The sequence below is a fragment of the Ochlerotatus camptorhynchus genome, unplaced genomic scaffold (assembly GCF_037179485.1).
Source record: "Ochlerotatus camptorhynchus isolate MF236.1 unplaced genomic scaffold, CSIRO-AGI_Acam_v1.1 ptg000292l, whole genome shotgun sequence".
Taxonomy (NCBI): Eukaryota; Metazoa; Arthropoda; class Insecta; order Diptera; family Culicidae; genus Ochlerotatus; species Ochlerotatus camptorhynchus.
The window spans coordinates 171,985-198,210 of NW_027040781.1; the positions used below are offsets into that span (position 1 = coordinate 171,985).

The following is a 26,226-nucleotide window of genomic DNA, read 5'->3' on the forward strand; positions in this document are numbered from 1 at the left end:
ACCTTCGAACGATATTCTGCCCTCATCCACTAAACTCACCGCAAAATCGTCCCGCTGCAACTTCTTGTTGACAAACACCTTGCCGGTTCGATCGATCCGGAACATGTCCTTAAAATCTTCCATCTCGCGTACCTCTTTACCGTTCTTGTCGACCGCCGTGATGGGTTCCGTCGCCGCATAATCCAACGCTTCACTGGACGCCACATCCGGATCCAGCGCCACCAGCGTATGAACCAGCGTTCCCACCGGGGCATCCTCGGAGACTTCCGCCCGTTGAGTGGTCGGCGTGAAGTACGGTGCCTTGTCGTTGCTATTGATTATGCTCACCGTCAGGGTGGTCGTTCCGGAGAGGCTCGGCGTGCCCAGATCCGCAGCGACAATCTCCATCTGATACGTGTTCCGTCGGTCGTAGTCCAGCTTGCGAGCGATGGTCACCACGCCCGTCTGGTTGTCGATGGCAAAATCGTCGAAGCTGCTCTGCTGGATCCGGTACCTGGAAAACATAAACGACGCACGGATAGTAAATAATTGTAATTCCATTAAATTCGCGCTAAACATGACTTCGGTCTGAATTTATCGCAAGATACACCCCCATAAATTTTTATTTGCTCTAGCCCTGCCGCCTTCGGCAACATCAATACAAGCTTGCAGCAGGAGGAACTATCTCGGTATGCATGAGCTTGAGTTGGGGATGGTGCTCCAGAAACCTTCTGGCCTCGATTTACAACAAACACGAACGACGGCTACGACGACGACGACGACGATGGAATCGAATCGTTAATCCTTTTTAGTCGCGAACAATGCTGCTTGCTGTTGTACATGTGCATAGGAGGTACCGTGTATGAATGAGGAGGTGCAGCTGCTGATAGCTAGATACATGGCAGTGAATGTGGTTTGGCTCGTAAATCCTGGCAAGAATTTGATTAAAATTTAACGTAATTTATGCCCGTATCGGTTGCCCTGATCGAGTATGGGATTAATCACTCGTGCACAAAGGGAAGCCAACAAGGATTTTGGCTTTTGAAAAGCTGGCAAGAAAGAGATGAACCAACCAATTGGACCCACATTGCACTCATTTCGTACCGTTAGTTTCAGATGGCGGGAGATAGGGTAAAAAGTTACTTCGGCCTAATCGTCATTCGTGACTTGTCCGGGGGTGAGATTTTTTTTTTGATTTGTTTTCCGTCGATCTTGTTTTCCGTACTGAGCACCAATGCTACTGACGCCAGGGAGGCAGCTCCCACACCTGGACCCTACATATCGACCATGAATCAACGGCTTTACTTCCCTTCCAAAGGAAGACGTAATTAGAGATTTTAAGCCTCAGAAAATCCCGGTTGCGCAGACTGGGATTGAACCCATGCCGTTTGAAGTGAGAAGCAATCACGCTTACCACTACAACCTGCTTACTACTACTACGCTTGGGAGTGAGATTTAAACTCGTAACTTTGGCGTGAGAGGTATGAATGCCAACCACTACGCCGGGGTCGCCCCCTATAAACCCAATTAGTTAATTGTTCAGAAAGCAGATACTTTTGTTTGACGTGAATGATTGCGCAATGATTGCGAAAACTATCAAAATTATTGCTGTTGAATATGATCTGAACGATGTTTAAAAAAATGTTTCTGCACTTACGTATGGTAGCGTGACTTATGTGTTGGAACAGTGATATTTTTTTCATTGATTCTCCGAAAATGTATAGCTTACATCACAATGCCACTTTGCTTTAAAATCATATGTAGAGCAAGTGTTAAGTATTGTTGGGTGTCATCAAGGGTCTGTTCATTAACTACTTAGACAGTTTTTTGGGATTCTTGACCCCCCCCCCCCCTCCCCATGCGTAGACAATTTTCCATGCAAAAAAAATGTATTGACCGTGGATGATTGCCAACCCCCACCCCCTGAACTGTCTTCGTAGTTTATGAACAGCCCCTAAGGATGCAGAACTCGAATATACTGAAAAGTAAAAATTAATCATTTTGTCAAGCTTTTGCATTCATTTTCCATCAGATATCACTGCAGTTGTAGAAAGTGACATCTATCGGAAACTACACATAATCTGTTTTCCATTAATTGTTCACAGAGGACAGTGCAGTGCAAACTAAGTCTGGTACCTCTATATATGCATTTAGATTAACTTTCGAAGTCCCTCCGTAAAAAAGGAACACAAAATAGCTCATCACTCACAGGATTTCCCACCGATTTCTATGAATGGGGCGGAGCAGAAAGTATGATTATGTAAAGAAGAAATATGCAGAAAGCAGAATATGTAAAAAAGTAGGGACTTCGGATGTTAATCAAAATGCATGTATAGAGGTACCAGACATGTTTTGCAGAGTCAGGTTCTCTATTTTGTAGTCTGTGAGAGGGAAATCACAAATAGAGTGTAATCAAAATACATGGTATGTTGAGAAATTGAACTAGTGCGAGCAAATTTTCTCTCTCATATATGATTTTTTTGGCTCATTGAGGATTGGTAGTAAAGCAGGTAAAACAGTATGGGTAAAAATCATTTTTATTTATTTGTAGCTTGGTAAGCAATAATTTCCGAGGAAAAACTGAACAACAAAGTCCCTGACTAATTTCTTTAGGTTGTCATTCCAGAGCTGGTAGCGAGTCACTTTTTAGTGACTTGGTCTTTTTTTTTCAAGTCAGTCACTAAAAAGTATCTTTTTTAAAGCCAAGTCACTAAAGTCACTTTTTATTGTAATAAGTAACTATTTGCATTTTTTTAGCGTGAATTTATTTCAATATTGATTATTCTTTGCGTTGTGACGTTTAATTGTCTTTCTCTTTATATAGGTGTCGACTCATTTTTTTTGGATAAAATTACCTGAGGTTTCCAAGTAAGTAAGCCCCAGATCTAAAAATATTCAAGTTTCGTATTCCATGCATAAGTTCAAGATATTGAGAATATATTCAAAGTGCCAGAATTAAGTAAAAAATCAATGATTTATTTCAAGTTCGTAATTAAGTATATGAAAGATAAGAGATCTTCAAAGCAGTCCCATTAACTTTACAACAATTGTAGGAAATTTGGAGAAGTTTTGAGGAATGAAAGGAAATGCTGAGAATTTCAGTGAAGCTCTATAAACAAACTGCAGGAACATAAGGGAAGTTGAAAATATACTGTAAGCTGTAAGAACCTCAAAGCGGTTCTTTTTGCATCCGAGACTTTTCAGAAATTTTTATGAAGTTTCTAGAATTTCAGTGATCTTCACAGGTGTCAAGCGAAATTGAAAAATTTTAAAAAAGTTTAGGGGTATTGTGCAAATTTTTAAGAAGTTCTAAGCACCTCAGAAAAGCTAGATAGATTAAAAATCTATAATCGTAAATTTAGATAAATTCAAGATAGCTCCATGATGTGCTGAAAAAGAAATCGAGAACCCTTAAGATGTTCCGAGAATTTCAGGAAAGTACAGAGACCTTCAGAGCATTCATGAAAACTTCAGAAATATTTCAGAAACTTCACAGAAGTCCGGAGAATTTCAAGAAAATTTAAAGGTGTTTACCGGAATTCTATTTATTTCCGAGCAGAACCGAGATCTTCAATAGAACTAAGAGCTTTATGGAAGCTTCGAGAACATCAAAACAGGTCAGAGGATCAAAAGGCAGTTCAAATATTTTCAAGGAAATATTAGACATTTTAAGGAAGTTTCGAGAAACTCAGTGAATTTCCGAAAACTTTTAGCAAAACTCCGAGAGAATTCCTGGAAATTTTTAAAAGATCCATAATCGGAAATTAAGAAAAATTTAGGATAGTTTCATGATGTGCTGAAAAAAATAATCGAAAAAGTTCTCAGAATTTCAGGGAAGTACAGAGACCTTCAGTGAATTTTTGAAAACTTCAGAAATACTTTAAGGAACTTTACAGACGTCCAGATAATTTCAAGGATATTTAAATTTGTTTACGGGAAAGCCGTTTATTTCCGAGCAGCAGAACAGAGATTTTTAATAGAATTGAGAGCTTTAGGGAAGCTTCGAGAACATCAGGACAGATCAGAGAATAAAAGGGCAGTTAAAATAATTTCAAGGAAATTGTAGAAACGTTAAAGAAGTTGCGGAGACTCAGGGAATTTCCGGAAACTTCAGCAAAGCTCCGAGAGAACTTCTGGAACGTGATAAAAATGATATAAACAACCGGAAAACGTTAAAGTATTTAAAGGGTGTTATATCATGGAGATTGGAAGAACTTAAAAAAGCGAAAATTTAGCTAATTTTATTAAAGAACATCAACGAAGTTCCATTAATTAAAAAAAGCGAGAACTTTTAGCAAGCAGCGATATTTCCAATTATTTCCAGAGAACTAAATTTGGATATTTTTATATAGTTTAATGATATTCAGCGAATTTCCGAGTATTTCAAAGACGATCAAGTAGCTTCAGAATAATCCCATTAACTTAAGCAAATTTGCAGCGACTTATATTGAATTATAGGGTATTCCAAGAATTATATGATTAAATGTCAGAAGCGTCAGAGAATTATGAATAAACATCAGAAAATTTGCTGGATTATTAAACAAATTTAGAGAACTTCAGGTAAGCATAGATAAGTTCAGGGAACAACGAGTGTTAATAATGGTTTTAATACTTAAAGAACAATTTCGAAACTGCAAGGTAAATTAATAAATTTCAGTTAAGTTGCTGGTTCTTAAAAAATACTGATAAATTCAGGGCAGCCTAGAGAACTTTAAAGAAATTCAGTAATCGTTTAGGCACCAGGAAAGTCTAGACTATTGAAGAAGTTTTAAATTAGTGTGGATAATTTAAGGGAAGTTTTATGAAACTGAATACGTGGAACTGAGACTTCCACGTATTTTAAGGAAACAAAAATTTTCCTGAAGATTCCCGGTTTTCCAGATTTTTGAAGTTAGTAGACACCATGACTAATACTGTGGGTTTGGTTATAAACTTTCTATTGAATCATTTCGTTTCAAAGGTTTATGAGATAATAATTGAATAAGTCTAAAACATTTATTTGATGCATTATTTCTCTTAGGTCACTTTTTAGTCACTACTTTTACAACTATAAGTCACTATTTGGTCACTAATTTATTCAACATGGTCACTAAAATCACTATTTCTGACATCAGTGATCGCTACCAGCCCTGTTATTCACTTTTTTGACCTCAATATTCACCGAAATCGAATTATTCCCACTTCTATATGGGGATCAATTTCTATATGGGGATTTTTATAACTTCCTTCCAGCGAAACAGCGCCATCTCTGTCGAAAATGGCCCGACGATATGTTTATTGTTGCCATACATCAACAGGCTGGCTGTAGCCCAAATGATGTTAATAATACTAATCATAATAATAATAATAGTAAAATTACATGTCAAATAATCACAGAAAAAAAAACAAAGCAACATGGTCAGAATGTAAAAAAACATAAATGGAAATACACTAATTTTCTCTGTCAGTCACTGCGGCCGGCGAAAACAGATGAGAATCTCCGACGAAGCGCATCACGTGTGAGGTGAAAGTCGAATACAGATGCGACTCTGTTGAACACACGCTGTAGTCCGCAAATCGCACCATATGCCCCGTAGTTCGTGCGACGCAGTGGCAGTCTCAGCATGAGGTTGTTACGGAGTGGTCGGTGTTGCACGTTTAGGTCAATTTGCCTTAGGATAGCCTCACAATCTATTCGTCCCTGTAGAGTGTCGGCGATAATCAAAGCTCTGTTGGTGTCCCTTCTAATCCGGAGAGGTTCAAGGTTTATCAGTTGGCAGCGACTCTCGTAGCTGGGCAGCCGAAGCGGATCTCTCCAGGGCAGTCTACGAAGCGCAAAACGAAGAAAGCGACGTTGAACAGATTCGATTCTCTCGGCACCATTGTTGTAATTCGGATTCCAAACCGCAGAACAATACTCAAGCGTCGATCGTACGAGGGAGCAGTAAAGAGATTTTAAGCAGTAGACATCGGTGAAATTCTTAGCTATCCTGAAGATGAATCCTAAAGTCCTAGACGACTTATTGATGACATAAGAAATGTGTTGCCTGAATGTTAGCTGTGAATCCAACACCACACCCAGGTCTTTCACCTGATTCACGCGTTCGAGTGTCGTTCCAAGCAGGTCATAGCTGAATACAATCGGTTGCTTTTTTCGTGAGAACGTTATGGCAGAGCACTTTGCTGGGTTCACTACCATTCGATTTAAAGTACACCAACTGGCAAAGACATTAAGCTGATGTTGAAGATTGTGGCAGTCAGCGATCGAGCAAATTCGTAAAAATATTTTGAGGTCGTCTGCATATGCTAATCGAGGTCCTTCGATAACCAGGTTCACGTCGTTGAAGTAGAGTAGAAAAATCAACGGTCCCAGATGGCTTCCCTGCGGTATACCTGATGTGGCAAAGAAGCTAGCTGATTTGCAATCTCCTATAGCAACCATAAGTTGGCGACCAGTAAGATACGAACGGAACCAACTCAAGAGATTACAGCTCACCCCAAGCCTGTCGAGTTTAGCAATCGCAATGTCATGATTCAACTTATCGAATGCCGCGGATAGATCGGTATATATAACGTCCGTCTGTACCCGTTCAGTCATACTATCGGTAATGTAGGATGTGAGGCATAGCAGATTGGTGGTTGTAGAGCGACCGCCAGTAAACCCGTGTTGATCAGCACTCAGATACTGCTTGCTGTGAGAGAGCAACGGTTCCATAATAACAAGCTCGAATAGTTTCGAAACAGCACTCAGCGATGTAATTCCACGATAGTTATCCACGTCTCGTTTGCTTCCCTTTTTGTGGACAGGAAACATGTGTGCACATTTCCAGGAGGATGGAAATATACCACTGGAGAGAGACATACGGAATAGACGGTGAAGTGGAGTTAACAAGCAAGCAATATGTTTCTTCAAAAACACGGACGGAACTCCATCGGGTCCAGGGTTGAAGGACGATTTGAGCTGCGTTGCAGCGTTAGAAATCATCTCAACGTTGACATCAATTTCACCCAGCGTTTGACCATTTAGTGGGATGTTCCTGGCTGCGAGGGAAACATGGTCGTCACTTAGTCTCTCATCAGTGAACACACTGGCAAAATTGACAGAAAAAAGGCGACAAATATCCTGCGGAGTGGAAGCGACTTCACTGTTCAATTCCATTGACGAAGGGAGGCCAGATTCTCTGCGTTGCTCGTTCACGTAGTTCCAGAAGGATTTCGGGTGTAATTTAAGGTTACGCTGAATACCTCGTTGAAATCGCAGAAAGCATCGACGACTGGCTCGCTGATACTCGTGATTGAGCATCACGTAGTGATGTTTCAGAGGAAGCGTGCGATACTTCGTAAATCTTCTCAATGCTGCTCTCTTGGTCGACTTCAACCTACGCAGCTCAATCGTCTGCCAGGGAGGGTGAGAGTCTTTACGTTGAATTCTTTTCGGGACGTGTCTGTCAATGACATATGCCAAGACATGAGAAAAAGTTTGCGCAGCGGCCTCAACGTCGTCATGATCGAGAATGTTCCCCCAGTCCATGTTTGATAACACATCTACAATGCTTCGATGGTCGGCCTTTCGAAAGTCATTAGAAACCGCAGCAGGAAGACTATCGAAATCACGAACGAGATTGTCCTCAACAGTGACAATCAGAGGAGGGTGGTGCGGAACAAGCTTAACTAGTGGACAAGGTGCTGTGGAAATGAACGGAGCATTGCCCTGAGTGCTCACGAAGCAGAGGTCCAAACTACGGTTGTTCTCGTTGACTACGTGGTTAATTTGAGAAAGCGTTGCTACGCTATATGATATGATTCATTGGCGTGATGGCTCACGGCAGTGAAGTTTCCGCGTTTTTTTTCCCAGAATTCCTTGAATGCCTGTTATGTTTTTACAATTGTCTTAAGTTCTTGAAACTTTTTTTTTTTTTTAATTAATGTTATTTCTCGAAAGTTTCTGGAACTACCTGAGGTTCTCTGTTCTTTTCTTTTCTGTTTGTGCAGTTCTCGTGAAGCTTGTTGTACTGCCATGAATTTAATTAAACTGTCCTAAAAATGTCTAAGCTTCCGTGGAAATTACTGTGCAGAACACTCAATGAAAATTCGCGAACTTCCCAAAATTTACCGCAAATTTCCTGAAACTTGAGGAACTTTCCAGGAGTTCCAGAATGAGTGGAAGCTTTCGAAACTTCTTGGAAGTGTTCCCACATTTTCCTAATGTTCATTTCTTCCCTAAAACTCCATGCACTTCTTTGAAGGATTTGAAGTTTTTCTGTAGATCTCTGAACTTTTTTTTTTTTTTTTTTTTTATTGATTTATTTGCTAAGGCTTAACCGAATTAACTTTACAGAGCCGAGGATTCTTGGTCACTATACAATACATCTTAAAACTATAGTCAAAAGGTACAACACAATAAACACTTTATCTTCCGCTATCCAAAAAGCCTCCTCCATCAGAATTGGAGCCGCTTCCAGTGGTTTCATTGTATGGCAAATTGTTGTACGCCAACGGGGGTCAGTGTGCTTCCATTTCAGAAATGGACGCAAAACGTGGTCAGCACTCACACACTCACTCATCACGAAACGGTTGCTTTCCAAAGTCGACGACGCATCGACCGAAAGAACTGCTGATGAAGAACAATGAGGAGGACCACACAATGGTTGCTGCCGAGAAAACAGACGATCGCGTAGCACATATCGAGAGTGGCCTGCTTTTGTCGAACTTCTGTGAAGGATTTTAAGTTTTTTCTGAAATTTCTGAAGCTTTTTAAAGTTTCCCTAAATTTTTCTGGGATCGAAACGAAATAATTAATACAAATCTAAGTTCTCTAAGTTCACTCGCCTTTTGGAGTGTATATTGTGCACATGAGACTTGGTCTTCATAAGACCCGCTTCTGTTTCGCAAAATAAAATTCACAGATTTTCACTGCAGTTCGCGAGGATTTCCTGAAGATCATGAAACTGCTCAGAAATTATGGACTCTAATTTATAATTTTTCCCATGGCCTTGACTTTCCTGATGTTATTAAAACTGAACAAAAGATTTCCGAATTTCCTTAAATTTCTCGAAGCTGCCCGTAATTTCTCAGTGGAAGATCCGAAAATCCGTAAAAGTGGTCAATGTATGGAACTGATCCTAGAGCTCCACGGTAAGTTTTTTGTTTCGAAAACACTTGGAACTGTCATATATTAATTAATCTGCGGTCGTGACATAAACATGTACCTAGAAGGCCATGGGACCGTCCTCCGCAAGATCTAGAACGTCCAAACTGATCCTAGAGTTCTACGGTTTTTTTTTTTTTTTTGAAAGCATGTGGATCTGCGATATAAGAAATAATTTAGGGTCATGACATAAACATGGACCCAAATGGCCATGGGGCCATCCTCTGGTAAGTCCATAACATAGGACCCTCCTCCGGAAGATACGGAAAATCCGTACAAGTGATCTAGTTTTTTCTTTTATCACAGTGTTTAAAAAAGAACTGCAGAGCTCTAGGATCAGTTTAACAGTATGACAAATTTACGGATGTTCCGGATCTTTTGGAGGACAGTTCCATGGCCATCCGGATCCATGTTTATGTCACGACCTTAAATTCTATCTTAAAGCGCAGATCCAAGAGTTTTCGAAAAAAAAAACCACGAGTTTTTCACAGTTTCGTGGATGATCCACTTTTACGGATAATCCGGATGTTCTGGAGGACGGTCCAATGGCCATCCAGATTCATGTTGATGTCTCGACCCTAAATTCTTTCATATATCACAGTTCGAAGTGTTTTCGACAAAATTATGAAGCTCTAGAAACAGTATCAAGGATGGACCACTTTTACGGATCTTCCGGAGGACCCCAAATATAATATCTCATCTAATATCCCAGTTCCATGGTTTTTTCGTTCTTGGATCAATTGTAAGGCTTGCTTGCTTGCAATCGGGCTAAGGCGTTGTTGTCCTCTGCTGTCCGAAGACGTCGTCTCCACTCAACTCGATCCATGGCCACGCTTTGCCAGCCTCGTAGTCTGCGAAGGGTCCGCAGGTCGCCTTCTACTTGGTCGATCCACCTTGCCCACTGCGCGCCTCTTCTTCTTGTTCCTGTTGGGGCGCTTTCAAGAACCATTTTCACTGGGTCGTCGTGCGGCATTCTTACGACGTGCCCAGCCCACCGTAGTCGCCCAATTTTTGCAATGTGATGGTTCTCCCAGCAGCTGGTGCAATTCGTGGTTCATTCGCCTCCTCCACGTTCCGTCATCCATCTGCACTCCACCGTAGATGGTACGCAACACCAGCATAGTCACGGTCTCGTGGCTGTAGAGCGTCAGCGTCTTTTAGATAATCAACTTCGTGGCGAATTGTATTCGACCGGAGCGTCCTCCGGAGTCCAAAATAGGCACGATTCCTTGCCATAATGCGTCTTTGAATGTCTCTGTTGGTATCATTTTCGGCGGTCACCAGTGAGCCCAAATACACAAGCTCATCGACCACCTTGAACCTCTGTAGACGGCGCTCAGCATTGTGATTGCGTGGTAGCTGCAGTAATCCAACTTGTCGCCCTTTTTGTTGATTAGGGCATATGAAACCTTCCATCCACTCCCCCGGTAATATCTCCTCCTCCCAAATCTTGGCAATTACCCAGTGCAGCGCTCTAGCCAGTACTTCACCACCGTATTTTAATAGCTCACTTGGTTGTTGATCTACACCAGTTGCTTTGTTGTTCTTCAGCCGACCGATCTCCTCATCAACTACTTGAAGATCAGGGGCCGGTAGCCTGTCGTCTTCTGCGCGTGCTCCAAGGTATGTTGCCGTGCCACCTTCGTTTTCTGCTGCATCACCGTTGAGGTGCTCGTCATAGTAATACCTTTCAAACCAACTTCGTTCTCATTATTGAAGAACCCTTGGTTAGGCCAAGCCACTAATCTCCCTTCGATTGTAGACTACGCACTTAGGTGTTGTGTCATTTCGTCGTATATTAGTAGAATTGGAGAAGTTCGTTTGTTCTGACTTCCTCCGCCAGGTACTAGGTATACTAGCCTGCCAGTCTGAAAGGTTTAGAGTAAGACGACTGAGTCTTAAGAATTGCAAGCATCTAGAAGAGAATTCGTTTGGTGAAAAGAGTATGTCCGTAATCGCGAATTCGCGGACTAATTCGAAACGTTTAACCTTCGCACGGTAAGTACGTAGTTCGCGAACACCGAGTTACATTTATGGTGGCTAAAGAGAGGAAGCTACAATTGAAAGTAGTGAAAAACAGTGTAGAGTACAAAAACTGCCTACGAAGACCACTCTTGAGAGGAGAATACTGTGACACCAAAGTGTTTGAAATTACTCGGTGGCGTGGAACCGCCAAGGAACGCGTATTTGAACAACACATTAGTAAGTTTACGCGTCATTGTGGTGTCAAGAAATAGGTTCCAGAGCAACTGACTCTCAAATGCTAAAGTTAAAGTGGTTGCAGACTTTCAAGTGAAACTTGAAGATATTCAAGTGATTGACTATTCACGAACATTCAAGCGACAGTTTTGACAGTGCCAGATAATTGAAATCTAAAAGTGGTTATTTAAATAAAAATAAACCTGGAAACACTCAACTGAAGAACTGTGAAATGTCAATCAAGCAAAAGGCTATAAGTGACATTAGAAAGCCGTGTAATAATTCAGGTTAGAAGAAATCAAAGGTGGCACTGCAGTCTGACGATCTAAAGGTCGGTAAGTTAATCAACCTGATTGTTTAAAAAAAGAAAGAAAATTGTTAGCCTAAAGAAAGGCAGCAGACAGTGATCAAGTGGATCATTAACAGTCCTTAAGAGAAGGACACAGTGCGATCCCTAGAGGGAACGTGAAAAGCGCTAGCCTAAAAAGAGGCAGCAATAAGTGATCGCTTGGATCACAAAGAGTCCTTAAGAGGAGAACAAGGTACGATACTTAGAGAAGACGTACAAATTGATTGTCGAAAAGAGTCAACAATAAGTGATGTAGTTGAATCACAGAAAATTCTTTGGGAAGGATTTTAAAGCAAGACCAGAAATAAGGTCATCAGGCACTGCCTTGCGAGGGCATACTTGAAAGAAAAAAAACTCTCAATTTTATGGAGTGACCATTTTACGGATGTTGTCGTTGTTCCGGACGACGGTCCCATGGCTATCTAGGTACATGTTTATGTCTCGACCACAAATTCATTCTTATATCCCAGTTCCTAATGTTTTTGGAAAAACATGCGGAGCTCTAGGATCAGTTTCGTTGATTGACCTCTTTTACTGATGTTCTGGACTTACCAGAGGATGGCCCCATGGCCATTTGGGTCCATGTTTATGTCACGATCCCAAATTCATTTTAATATCACAGTTCCACATGCTTTAGAAAAAACCGTAGAACTCTAAGATCAGTTTCGATGTTCTTGATCTTGCGGAGTACGGTCCCATGGCCTTCTAGCTACATGTTTATGTCACGACTGCAAATTAATTTATATATGACAGTTCCAAGTGTTTTCGAAAAAAAAACCGTGGAGCTTCGAAAAAAACAGTTCCATACATTGACCACTTTTACGGATTTGTTTGATCTTCCGGAGGATAGTCCGATGGCCATCTGGGTCCATGTCTATGTCACGATCCCAAATTCATTCTAATATCACAGTTCCTAACATTTTCAAGAAAACCACGGAGCTCTAGGATCAGTTTCGTGAATTTTCCACTTTCGCGGATGTTCCGGATCTTCCGGAGGACGGTCTCATGGACATCCAGGTTCATGTTTATGTCACAACTCCAAATTCTTTCTATCATCACAGTTCCTAATGAAAAAAAAAATAAACGCGGAGTTCTAGGATCAGGATCGTGGATTTACCACTTTTACGGATGTTCCGAATCTTCCGCTGGGCTCATGACCCAAATCCATCCTTATATCACAGATCCAAATGTTAAAAAAACATGGAGCTCTACCAGTTTCATGGATTGACCACTTTTATGGATGTTCCGGATCTTAAGGAGGACGGTCCCATGGACATCCAGGTTCATGTTTATGTCACAAACCCAAATTCTTTCTATAATCACAGTTCCTGATGTTTATAAAAAAACGCGGAGCTCTAGGATCAGGATCGTGGATTTACTACTTTTACGGATGTTTCGGATCTTCCGCTGGACAGTCCGATGGCCATCTTGGTCCATGACCCAAATTCATTCTTATATCACAGATCCTAATGTTAAAAAAAATGCGGAGCTCTAGGATCAGTTTCCTGGATTGTCTACTTTTACGGATATTTCGGATCTTCCGGAGGACAGTCCCATGGCCATCCAGGTACATGTTTATGTCACGACCCCAAATATTTTTTATATCACAGTTCCTAATATTTTCAAAAAAAAAAAAAACGCAGAGCTCTAGGATCAGGTTCATGGATTGACCACTTTTACGAATGTTCCGGATTTTTTGAGGACCGTTCCGTTGTCTCCATTATCTATATATAGAAACCATGATGGGAACTTGACAATTTCACATTTATCTGCAAAACGGGTACTGCCAGCAGATGCCCAAAAATATTCGTTTTTGCCAGTATGTACATCCATAAATGATGGAAGTTAGTGCCGTAATTATAGTGTAATCGAACAACAACGAAAAATTTCCAAACATTCTCAGATTCCAAGCCCATATATTTCAAGGTACATGACTTCATACATGTAAACATCGACAAATCCTCTCTGGCACGAGCTCAATATCTCAACATGTTATGCATTTTAACTATACTTATGTTTGTATTATTTCTGCGTGAAGTTAACGAAGTTAGTGGAAGATGCCAAGTTCCAAATAACAGACTTAAAGTGGTCATTTAATACGATAGATGAGGAGATGAAAGTATAGAGTTGATAGTTCCGTTAGAGTACGGCAGTGTGAAAATAGTATATAGAGAGTATAAAGCGAGCAAGGACAACTTAGAGGAAGGTACGAATCGGAATAATCATCTCTCTTTACCAAACTCCCCCGTTGGAGAGGGATGGTGAGGGAAATTCTACTGTACTCTAACGGAACTATCAACTCTATACTTTCATCTCCTCATCGATCGTATTAAATGACCACTTTATGTCTGTTATTTGAAAATTGGCATCTTCAACTATGTTATGTATGTTGATGATACAGGATTTGTGATTTCCCTCGCACAGACTGCAGAATAGAGTACATAGCACTTTTTTCAAAGCTTTTTAAGGAGAATTTTAGACACCTGGCTAGTTCAACTCCATAGTACCTGGCACTGAAAAACTTGTCTTGTTATGAATTTAGATTAACATCCGAAGTAGGACAAAACAAACACTTCCTATGTCTCATTTTGTGTGTTATGATTTCGGATGAGAATCTGAATGCACATATAGAGGCACCAGACGTGCTTTACAGTGTCAGGTACTCTATTTTGAAGTCTGAGAAAAGAATTTCTATGATTGCTGAAAACCTTGTCCTCTGTTAGCAACTTACAAAAAGCAGTTTATACTCAGATGTCGCCACAAACAACAGTAGTGACATCTGATGGCAAGCGCAGAAACCATTTCCTTTGGTTAATTAACCAAAGGAAATGGTTTCCGCGCTTGCCATCAGATGTCACTACTGTTGTTTGTGGCGACATGCTGTGTGAGCGAAGGCAAGCGGTGTGCGTCGCCTGCTCGTGAGTGACTGAATGTTTTTGTTGGCTCTTTCATCGTCTCGTCCTTTACCGTTTGGTACAAACGGTCTGCACAGAGCAATGGATTGAATAGTGCAGTGCTTTCACACTCAGCCTAGGCAGTCAATAATTTTACTTCCACAGTTAATAATTGAGAGCTTTCGATGCCTGTCCCATTTTTTCATTAGTATAATTGTGTGGCAAGTACATTCATACTCCGCTGCCCAGCGAAGTCGAGAAATTTTTCAACCCGAAAAATTTCTAGACCAGACCGGGGATCGAACACAGCCACCTCCAGCATGGTCTTGCTTTTGTAGCTGCACCTTTACCATTAAAATTCAGATTTTTTTTCTATGCATCGTTCGTTGTCCTCCCAAAAATTTCGCTTCATATACCTACCGCATAGCACCATTTTCAAACGAGACTAATATCGTTTGCGACAATCATCGGAATAGATTTTTTTCAATTTTATCCTGGATCGATTATTCTTGGAATATTGACACACGTACCTCCTTCCTCCTATACAGAGCTGGCAGTCACTCCAGAGGTGTTTCGTTGGAACGAGCACAAACAGGATGAGCTGTATCGTAGTCGAGGAGGACGACGACGACGATACATGACGCCGAAATAATCAAGTTATTCTAAAAATTTATTTTTATTGCCTGTAGCCAACGATAGAGAGGCTGCAAACAGAAAACGTAAACAAAGCGTCGGTGAACGGCACACAATCGACAGGAAGGAAGCTTTTTAGATCAGAGCGAAAATTGTACGGGAACTCTTTTCAGCCGTAGGGTTGTTCTGGAAAGATTTTCAAAAAACGGATGCTATGAAGGCTTTGCCTTGAGCTGAGTCAGAGGGCCTCCCCAAGTACCAACCATTGTTTATGCCCTTCCGCGACGTTTCGCACAAATACCTAGTAAAGCTCATGCATACAGCATCATAGCGCGCGCCGTCACCCGTTCGAAGCTCTGGAAATCGCTAAATTTATATTTACCTGATCTCGGCGTTGATGCCCGTATCCAAATCGATTGCCTGTAAACGTTCGACTAGGGTGCCTGTAAATTGATTAGAAAGGAAGCAGAGAGAGAAAGGTTTAACGTTAGTCACTATATATTCTTGGCAAAATCGCATGATGCTTGGGTGGCATAAATCTCGCTGCTGCTACCAGTCAGTGCTACCAGCAGCTGATGCTGAACTATGCGAGGTAATACGGATCGAATTTGGGCTGCCTTGTTTTTATTTTAGCCCCATGACGGAACCAGCTTTTTTTTTTCAGAATGGATGCCGAGTGATGGGATACTGTGTACCCTCAACCCTCCCCCCTATGAATAAACTAATGTTGTTATAAACGAGCTAGGATAACTTTTTACGAGTCTAAGCGAGTAGTCCCTGGCCTAGCACTACATGGCAAGCTGGATAGTGTGGAGATAATCAATTTTGTGAAGTGTAATAGCCAAATGCCGGGGATCGGTCGCCAGCATCGACGGAACGGAGTTGTTTTTCCGAGGCTTCCGAGAGTTTCCAGCTGAAGGAGCGCGCCCAGCGAAAACTGATTCGATTTAGTTCGGTAGTTGATTGAGCGATAAAATCCCGTCCAAATGGTTCCCAGGGAGCTTTATTCACGGACATTGATTGTTTGCTGCAAAAATCGGATGGTGATAGATTCTAGGGAATCTTTTGGATGAAGGGGAACTCTGCAGCATACCGGTTGGAATTGAGTTCGATTATAAATGCCGATTTGCCGTTCGGGGAAAATTTAAGTTCAATCATCTTTTCCAGCCAAAAATCAAATGTTATTCTGAAACACGATTGCTAAGTTAGTTGATAGCCAACGTCCAGTAGACCTGTTTTAGCTGGCATCAGAGAGTAACCACAGATTCACCTAACAAAACAATCCCCTAAAAGTTGTAACGCTCCTTTCTGTTCCCACAAAGTAAACGATTTATGCGCCACCTTCAGAAGAAGGACCATTACTCAGGTAGTATTGCCCGGGATGAAACTGCCTTCTCAGGACAGGTTACACAGTTGTCCCAGAATCAGAGGTCTCACTTTTAAACCCAAACGTCGTACGGCAATCAAACAAAATTCAACTAATATTTACATCAAATCAGAAAAATACTAAAAAGACAACTCTATTATCTATCATAGGGGGATTGTTAAGGAAATAATAAACTTAAACCAATCTAATTATTATTTAAAGTTTTATTGCGTGACGCGAAATAAAGTGGAGAGCTACAACTAAACTAGAAGTAATTTATTATTTATTAATCGCTCGCGTAATTCAAAACGACTAAATTCATCAAGCTCAACCGATATTTGAAATTGTAAAGTTCGAATTCAGAGCTAAATTTATTTCGAATTCAAGCAAACCTAATGCCCTAAGGTGACGTCACACTTTATTAGTTTTTAGAGTTTAAATTAATCTAGTGCTAAAGTGTATTGTGAGCAACAAACTGTTCAGATCTGACCTTTAACTTCTTCGCAGCTCCCGCGTCGGACGTCCCTCGTAGTTAGGATCCCACGATACAAGATGCCAAATTCTCATTCGATAAAACCTTTCTGTTCCGTTGGTCGTCACCAACGAGTTGGCGGCTTCGGGCTCTAGCCGTAGTGGGTCTACTCACGTGTTTCGCACGCCGGTGTATATTTCGGGGTAAATGCGTCCCCACTGTGCGTGGAGTTACCAGCCAGAATTTAGCTCGGTCGACACCTTGCGACTTATTGCCTTGCGAAAACACTGTGATACGACGAACGGAAGATATTGCACAGCCAGGGTCTGACGGATGGTGAACTGGTCGGAATTCGCAAGCAACCGCTGGCAAACGGTTCAAAATATACTTCGGTGTCTTCGCTGCACACTGGGCAAAAGAGCAAACCGAAAGCCAATCCGAAAATTCAGGCACTGCTTGAGTCCGGTACTAGCCTCCTGGGCGAACCTCCTGTACGAACCCGCACTAACCGCCCACGTTGCTTGGGCACAATTGTCCTATTCAACGCGGATTATTTATTTTATAAATTTGCTCACTATTCGCACACTTATTAGGCTTACCTGAATTTCGTAGTTTTAGAATTCACAGATATTAAACGTTCTTTACGAACACTATTTCGCTCGACAAAATTTGGTCGCTAATGTTCGAAAATGTACTAAAAAAAATCTGTTAAAAACATAAAAAAAGTACTACTAATAAACGCGCGAAGACTTACTTCGAGCTTAATTAACCGTTTATTACTTTTTTTAAATTATCACCTTTTAACAATTTTTAAACCACTTCAAAATATCTTCGACTTATCTCTTCAAAGCACTCCACACAATTGAACAAGATGACGCCGGATAGATTGGGTACAACCTAAATTTTACTGCGCAATTTCCTCCTATTGGTCGATTACAGAGAGATTAAACGAAGCCGTTTATTGTTTTAATAATATAATACCCAGAATCTGTTCAACTCTCTACGACGCAATTGATTTAAATTCTAAATATGGGGCATTAACTACCGGGTCAGAAAATAGGTGGCGCAGTGGTGGCTTGTGTCTTCGAGATAGCATACAACTTACAGTATATTTAAAGAAACACTTGGTCAGCCAACAAAACTAACGCTTGGAATTGGTGAACGGTTAGTTAAGTTCACAGTACATTAAATAAAATCACGATGGGACTACATTGCGGTTACAACGTTCATGACCCGAGATTATCTGATTTCAAACGCAAACCACCAGCCAGTCCGGCTCTCCAAACTTGAACTACCACTAAACAGAAGTGCGATACCTCCTTCAGAAGTGACATCCCTCCTACAGCTGTTCAACAAAGAATGGTCTGGGAATTCTCAAAACATCACCTGGTGGTTTGAGTTGCAAGATCTCAAGAACTTCCTACCGATCTCCCTGAAATGATGCATCAGCTGCTAGAAAGTGTTGTCACCTGACATTCGGAGACCACTTTAAGGAAATTTAAGAGCGCTGAAAACCCTAATCAGCCTCCTTTGAACCTATTTCATACGAAACACCAATGTATCCGGATGTTCAAGCCAGGGATGCCAGGTGTATATCGGCAATATCTTCACCGAAATCTACGAAATGTCTTCACAGGTTTTTAAAATTTGGGGAAGGTGTTCAAGATTTCAAATTTATAAAACTGAATCTTCACATTGATTTCTATATGGGGGTACATTTGGTGAAAACCGAAAATGGAACATGCAACAAAATTATGAAAGATTTTGAACGTTAATAACTCAGCTGCCCCTGGACAAATTTCATTAATTTTATCACCAATCGACCAGAAATATGTCTACGCATCTGAATATTTTATCATTTTTCAAAATGTCACAATTTAAAATTACCCGAATGTGTAACTGTTGCTATGATAATCAAAATTATCACCGATTGCCTGCGAAAATCGATTTCCCTAACACAGATTTCAAAGTTGAATTCCATCCGGTCTCACCAAACGGTGTTTATTCAATCACCGTGTGGTGAGTGGCACTGTTCTCCAGTACACAACGAAAGGCTTCCCACAAGCAGCTAGCTATCATGGTTGGCCTCAACCACTAATCGGATGCAGTTCCAATCACCGTGTGTGGTGGTGTCCGGTCGTTGGCATCAGCAGCAGCAGCAGCAATGCATTCGGTGCGTGGTGTTGAACATTGTCTTCCAGTACACAACGAAAGACTGCCTGCATTTCTGCAAGCAGCGAGCTGCGTCCCACATGAGCATCCATAGAGTCCTATTCCTACACAAAATACAAGCTCCTGCTGCAGTTAACAAATAAGATTCATTATATAAGACAGCGGCGTCCCGTAACCTCACTTTTTACCTGTGCACCAATTTTCAAAATCTGATTTAGTGCCGTATTCATACTCGAATCGGTTGAAAAATACACTTAATCTTCTAGTTAACTCGATATGTATACATTGCAAGCAATGTTATTATTACTGATGGCTTCCAAATTTATTTACCTTTCCGTACGTATCGTAAAAGTTGAAAAATTGAAACCAATCGTTGCGATATTTTCAAACGTTTAACACTACTTCTTGACGCCAAACTCGGCCTACGGATTCAAAACTCGGCCTACGGATTCTAAGCTCGGCCTAACGCATTGAAACGCCAATGAATTCACTTCGGCCTATCGGATGAAGATAAAAAAATGATTCGGTCGGAGCGCTTCTTTTGTTTTTGGGAATAATGGGTGCAAACCTTCATATCACGCGTTTTCATTGTCTTCGTTCGGTAGCTTATTAACTAAAGTATCGTACCAAATGCATAATGGACTTTTTAACTCTGAAATCATGGATTTATTTGAAGTTTTATGCTCGATAGGCCCAAAATGGGCGATTATACCGAAGTAGTTCTCTACCCTATATTGATAATTGTTTATGTTTTGAGAGTTGGTGCACAGGTAGATTGAGATTAAGGAAACGCCACTGATATAAGACCACGTCATCATTGCGTACATCCCCGTAGGGCTATCCCTTGTTGTTTTTAGAAATCAAGGATAATTCGTAGAAGCTAAGAGAACATCTTTTGATTTCAGAAAATTTTGTGAAAGTTCATGGATCGTTTTAGATCTTCTAAAACTTCGTAGATCTCCGGGAAACTTCGTAGAACTTCGTAACTTTATAGTTGAGCAATTTTTTTTTTAGAGAGGTTTAGATAACTTTGTAGAATCATAATGAGCTTCGTTGAACTTCAGTAAACTTCGTAGAAATGCAGAAAGTTTGGCAGAAATTGAGGGAAAGTCTAGGGGATCAGGGATTGCTTGGATGCTCAGGAGACATCGTAGAAATTCAGAAAATTTAATAAGAACTCTGGAAAATTCAGGGAGCTTTGCAAACATTCGGGAAGAAGTAGGACTTGGATTAAGTTTTTGGGAAATTTATTTAATTTCAGGAAGCTTCAATAAAGTTCCGGAACCTTTTTTTTTAACTTCAGGGCACTTTGTCAATGTTTACTGTACTTGGAATAATACAGAGAATTTCAGAAGACACGTTGTAGAACTTTATGGGATTTTGCAGAAAATCAACAAAAATCTTGGAAGTTCAGGGAATTTTGAAGAAGTGCAGTGAACTGCGTAAAAATTCAGCGAACTATGTATCAATTCCAGGAACTTCGTAAAACGTCAGAAGTTTAGAGTTTGTTTTTAGTTCAGCGATCTTCGTTGCATGGGAATATTGAAAATAAATAAATAGTAAACTTCATAGCGCTACGGAGTCGAATTAGTTAAAGGAACTTCGAAGCAGTTTGTCAGGACACTTATATATAAAAAAAAACTTAATGAATGCTATAAGCTCTTGAATTAAGAATCGCCCACGTCTGTCATCTGTGTCGAGATGAGTGAATTGGGTGGAATCTGCTCGAGTTCTATAAAGATTTACAGGCGCCGGATAAAGCGCTTCTGCTGAAGTTTGAGGTGGCCGAGAATCCTATTTTCGAAGCATGACAGATGATTTAAAACTGGTTCGACGATGTTGCTCCTAGCGTGGCATTGCACTATCGCTCGTTCCAGTTCTGGGTATACTTTAGTCGGAAAAGAATTTCATTCCTCTTCGATCGGGTTTCTCCTTTGTTTATGTACACCTGCAAGGAATCAACAATTCAATAGGAATTCGAGCCATAATCTTGCGAAATTTGCTTAAACACCATATTGGTTCGATGGTTTCCAGGTCCTCTTCCATCTTTTGACCCGCTAACGCTCTAATGAGAATGAAGCTGAATGCTTGCCATCCATCCATCAGAGAAATTGAGAATGTAAACACAATCACAAAAGCCATCACTTAGAGGGTTGCCAAACTCCTAGAATATTGACGCCTTAATAGGCATACTTTGATTGACCTTGAGAGGCACGTTCGGCACAGTGCTTGGCATAGCTTTCGGTACAACTCAATTACTCGGCACGAATTAATGTGTGCAGAGTTGAATACCCCTAGATTCAAATGCGAGCACCGAAAAACTTCACGCCAGTACATAGTAGCTCGAGCTTAAAAAAAATAAATTAAATAAAAGCACGCAGCGAAGCAAAAACACAACCGTTTTCGAACGAATCTCAAAGCGCACTCCTGTCTCCAGTTTGTGGAATGCTGTCCGCAAAGTAGTAAAGACGTGCAAGTCGTGCGTCGTTCGAAACGAAACTCCTCAACTTCCTCGTATGACGTACATTCGACCGGAACACTTATAGCGAATTCGTTTATTATTCAGTTCCAACCTGTATCGGGCATCAAGATTGGGTCTGCTTGTTTTCTGACAAACGTCAGTTTTCTCGTTTCTTTTTAAAACCTAGCTCAGGTTGAGGTTCACACTGACAAAAAGTTTGGTTTCGCACTGGGTTGGAACTGGTGTTAACCCCGATAATAAACAAATTAGCTATTAGTTCAGTACGTCTAGGTCGGTTTAGGTACTCTCATCACCTCCAGGACCCCGGACGAGGAATCTTTTGGCACGATATTGGTCGAAAAAGAAGCGATAGTCAACTCCAGGTCATTGACGTACGTTCCGGTGAGAGCAGAATAAAGGGTGATACGATCAAAATTTGGTCAATATCAACTTGACGTATTTCTTTCAATTTTGCATTTAAAAAACCTGAACACCCCTCATTTTGAAGGTGTGTGTGTGTGTAGAATGTTGCTCCTATTTTGATTTTGGAATTCACTCTTCAGTTGTCAAAATGCCGTCCAAGCAAGAAGAGCAGCGTATCAAAATTTTGCTCGCGCATCGCGAAAATCCGAGCTACTCGCACGCAAAGTTGGCAAAATCGCTAAAAGTTGCCAAATCAACCGTTACAAATGTAATTAAAGTGTTTGGGGAACGTTTGTCGACAGCCAGGAAGTCTGGATCGGGGGGAAATCGAAAACCGGAAGCCGCTGAGACGACAAAGAGAGTTACCGGTAGTTTCAAGCGAAACCCTAACCTCTCTCTCCGAGATGCCGCAAATAAGCTGGGTGTATCGTCTACAACCGTGCATCGAGCCAAAAAACGAGCCGGACTATCGTCTTACAAGAAGGTAGTGACTCCAAATCGCGATGATAAACAAAATACGACGGCCAAAGTGCGATCCCGGAGGCTGTACACGACGATGCTGACGAAGTTTGACTGCGTGGTAATGGACGACGAAACCTACGTCAAAGCCGACTACAAGCAGCTTCCGGGACAGGAGTTTTATACGGCAAAAGGAAGGGGAAAGGTAGCAGATGTTTTCAAGCACATGAAACTGTCAAAGTTCGCAAAGAAATATCTGGTTTGGCAAGCCATCTTTACCTGTGGCTTGAAAAGCAGCATTTTCATAGCTTCCGGGACTGTCAACCAAGAAATTTACGTGAAAGAGTGTTTGAATAAACGTCTGCTGTCTTTCCTGAAGAAACACGGTTGTTCCGTACTGTTTTGGCCGGATTTGGCATCTTGCCATTACGGTAAAAAGGCCATGGAGTGGTACGCCGCCAACAACGTGCAGGTGGTTCCCAAGGACAAGAACCCTCCCAACACGCCAGAGCTCCGCCCAATTGAGAAATACTGGGCTATTGTCAAGCGGAACCTAAAGAAGACCAAAAAAACTGCTAAGGGCGAGCAGCAGTTCAAGGCAAACTGGCTTTCTGCGGCGAAGAAGGTGGACAAGGTGGCTGTACAAAATCTGATGGCAGGGGTCAAGCGTAAGGCCCGGCAATTCGGATTTGGAAAAGCGGAAGCCTAACTGAATATTTTTCCTGAATTTTATACTAATTGAACTTGAAAAAGAAATTTAATTTGATTTTTTAAATAAACGATTTCACCGATTTACACGCGTTTTCCCTTGACCAAATTTTGACCGTATCACCTTTTATGAAGAAACTCTCACTCCCAATCCCTTTCTGATGTTGAGATCCAGTGGCGTCGTACAACGAGCAAAGCAACCTGTGGACGTTGCAACTACCCTCCGAACCAACTGGGGATACATTCAGGCCTGTTTGGACAGGTTTTGGACAAGGTGGATTAGTGAATACCCAAGGGGTGGTCAATCTACATACTTATTTTGGGCCAACTTTTTTCTCAGGGTACCGCAGCCGTGCAGGCAGTGCCGAGAAGAAATTTAACTGACTATTGTTTGCTTGTGAATTATGTGTTTTTTGTCTACCCGATATTTTGACTACTTTTATTTTTGTTTTGTTTTTCGAATCCTGAAATGACCCGGGAGTAGGTACAACATTTTTTCCAAGACGATCCTGCAACATTTTATGCTGGACGATGGAATATATCAAGAGCTTTTTGTAAACAAACCTTCTTATGTCCTTTTCTCGCCGGCATCCAGCGGCTGAATTCGAAATGCTTCTCCTCGAAAACTATACCCAAGATCGCGGATAGGAGACCTTAGGCCAACCACCTACTGTCTCCGAAAACTTCAAATTGTTACAGAAACCTATAGTGAAAAATTACGAACTGATTTTATGGCAACGACTTTTAGCGCTAAACAACGGACAAGAATTGGAACATGGAATGTACTGACGCTAGCCCAACAGGGTAAACTGGCACAACTCACCAGTGAGGCTCGCCGTATGAAGCTAGAAATCCTGGGACTTAGTGAAGTCCCCTAGCCGAACTTTGGAGAACACAAGCTGCCAGGTACTTTTATATTCTGGTATGCGAGGTGAAAACGCTCCGCGACATCGTGGAGTTGGCTTTCTGTTTAGCGTCCAAACACAGGCTGCGCTCATCAATCATCGATGAGATCCGCCTACGCATTACGCGGGTTCAACGGCGGGAGGAGAGACTCGGGCGGCGATTCAACTCACGCCAACTGGAAGATCCAGCAGTGAAGAGATCGTTCGTCGAAGAACTCGAGGCTCGCGCAGCTAATATTCCGGAAGGTGGCGGCGTAGAAGAACAGTGGACGAGCATCAAGAATGCCTTTATTGAAACAAACGAGAACCAATGAAACCTGGAGGAAGATCGAGGAGCGGAGACAAGCAAAAGCCGCGATAGAGCGAACAAGGACCCAAGGAGCCAAGAACGAGTCCCGGCAGCGGTATTCGGCTCTAGAGAGGAACAAGCGAGCGTGGGTGGACTCCCTGGCTGATGAAGGGGAGAAAGCCGCAGCAACTGGCGATATCCGCCTCCTCTATGATGTTTCACGACGCCTGAGCGGGGCAAGGATCAACCCAAGGATGCCTGTGAAAGACGCGACTGGACAGTTGCTCACCGACCGCACTGACCAGTTGAAACGTTGGTTTGAGCACTTTGAACAACATCTCGAAGTTTCAACGGTCAACCAACCATCAACATCTCGGCATTATCCACCAAGGGTGAGGCGCGTTACTCGCGTCAACACTAAAGCTCCATCATTGCAGAAGATAGAAGCAGCCATCCGAAGTATGAAGTCCAACAAAGCCCCGGGAGTCGATCGCATATCAGCAAAGATGCTCAAAGCTGACCCCCATGCTATCCTCACAAATGTTCATCAAGTATTCGTCAATTGATTCCACTGCGTCCAAGCAAGAAGTACGGTCGACTTAGTTCGCGCTCCGCTATTTTGGAAGTTTTCTCGCTATTCGCTTGATTTAAATTGTCAGTTTTTTCTCGCTTAGAGTTCCCAGCTAAATAATTAACTAAAAGTGAGTTTTTTCTTAGAAGAAAGTGTGTTTTCGGCATCATCGGAAGGAAAATTGTTTTTACTATTGCCAATTCGCCAACCATTTTGCGCACCATCGGTGCATGGTAACGCATACCTGCACACGGATCATCGTCATCGAGTGTCAGCATCTGCCTCCGCATTTACACCGCTCATCTATCATCGTGTGTTCAGCTGAGTGCCGACCCTCATACAAGCACACACCAACGAAGACCGCCCGCACACGCTGATCGAAGATCATCCACGCTGCGCGTCGCTCCGCTGCTGCTGTTTAAACGCTCGGTGGTAGTAGTATAGGAGTATCAGATAAGTTTTTGTTCTTGTTTCTCTCTTTCGCCCATCTGTTAAATTTTAAGTTTGTGTTCTGTGTTTGTAGTTTTTTTTTGTGTATTGTGTCCGAGTGATTATCGTTTCAGTGGTAGAGCGTTTTTCGCTCCCACTAGTACGGCAAAATGGACATTTTGTCGCAAGACGAAATGGACGTTTTGTCGGAAGATGACACCACTTTGCCACGCGATGGCAAGAAGGGTCGAAAACGTACGTCATCTCAGAAGAAAGATGATGTCATCCCTGGTTCATCGTCTCAGTCTGGCAAAGGACAGGCTCAGATAAACCCCCGATCGCGAGCCTATCCAGATGACTCGACTGGCCCATGGGTTGTCTACTTTCAGCCCAGAAACAAACCTTTGAATGTAATGCAAATTACTAATGATCTGACGAAGCGATACTCGGCCGTGACTGAAATCACGAAGGTTAGGCACAATAAACTTCGTGTCTCCGTCTCTAACCTGAAGCAGGCTAACGAGATTGCTGCCTCCCAGCTCTTCACGCTCGAGTACAGAGTTTACATCCCAGCTCGTGATGTGGAGATCGAAGGTGTGGTCACCGAAGCGAGTCTGACCCCCGAGATCTTGGAGAAGCAGGCGGTTGGCCGTTTCAAGAACCGTTTGCTTCCTCCGGTGAAGATACTGGATGTCCAAAAACTGGGCTCAGTATCTGTCAGCGAGGGTAAAAAGAGTTTTACCCCCACAGACTCGTTCCGTGTGACCTTTTCTGGTTCAGCCCTTCCTCA

The 26,226-nt window shown here is 41.9% G+C and overlaps 1 protein-coding gene across 3 annotated transcripts in view; it reads right to left on the reverse strand.

Annotated features, from left to right (window-relative positions):
- Positions 1 to 26,226, reverse strand: part of Cad87A (cadherin-87A) — a 727,611-nt gene that overhangs the window by 112,485 nt on the left and 588,900 nt on the right. For all 3 annotated transcript variants that reach the window (XM_065228518.1, XM_065228520.1, XM_065228519.1), the window contains 2 exons: positions 15,564 to 15,624; positions 40 to 493 (listed from right to left, as the gene is read on the reverse strand). In XM_065228518.1, coding sequence (XP_065084590.1) covers positions 40 to 493; positions 15,564 to 15,624 — 515 coding nt within the window. The remainder of the gene's footprint in view (positions 1 to 39; positions 494 to 15,563; positions 15,625 to 26,226) is intronic.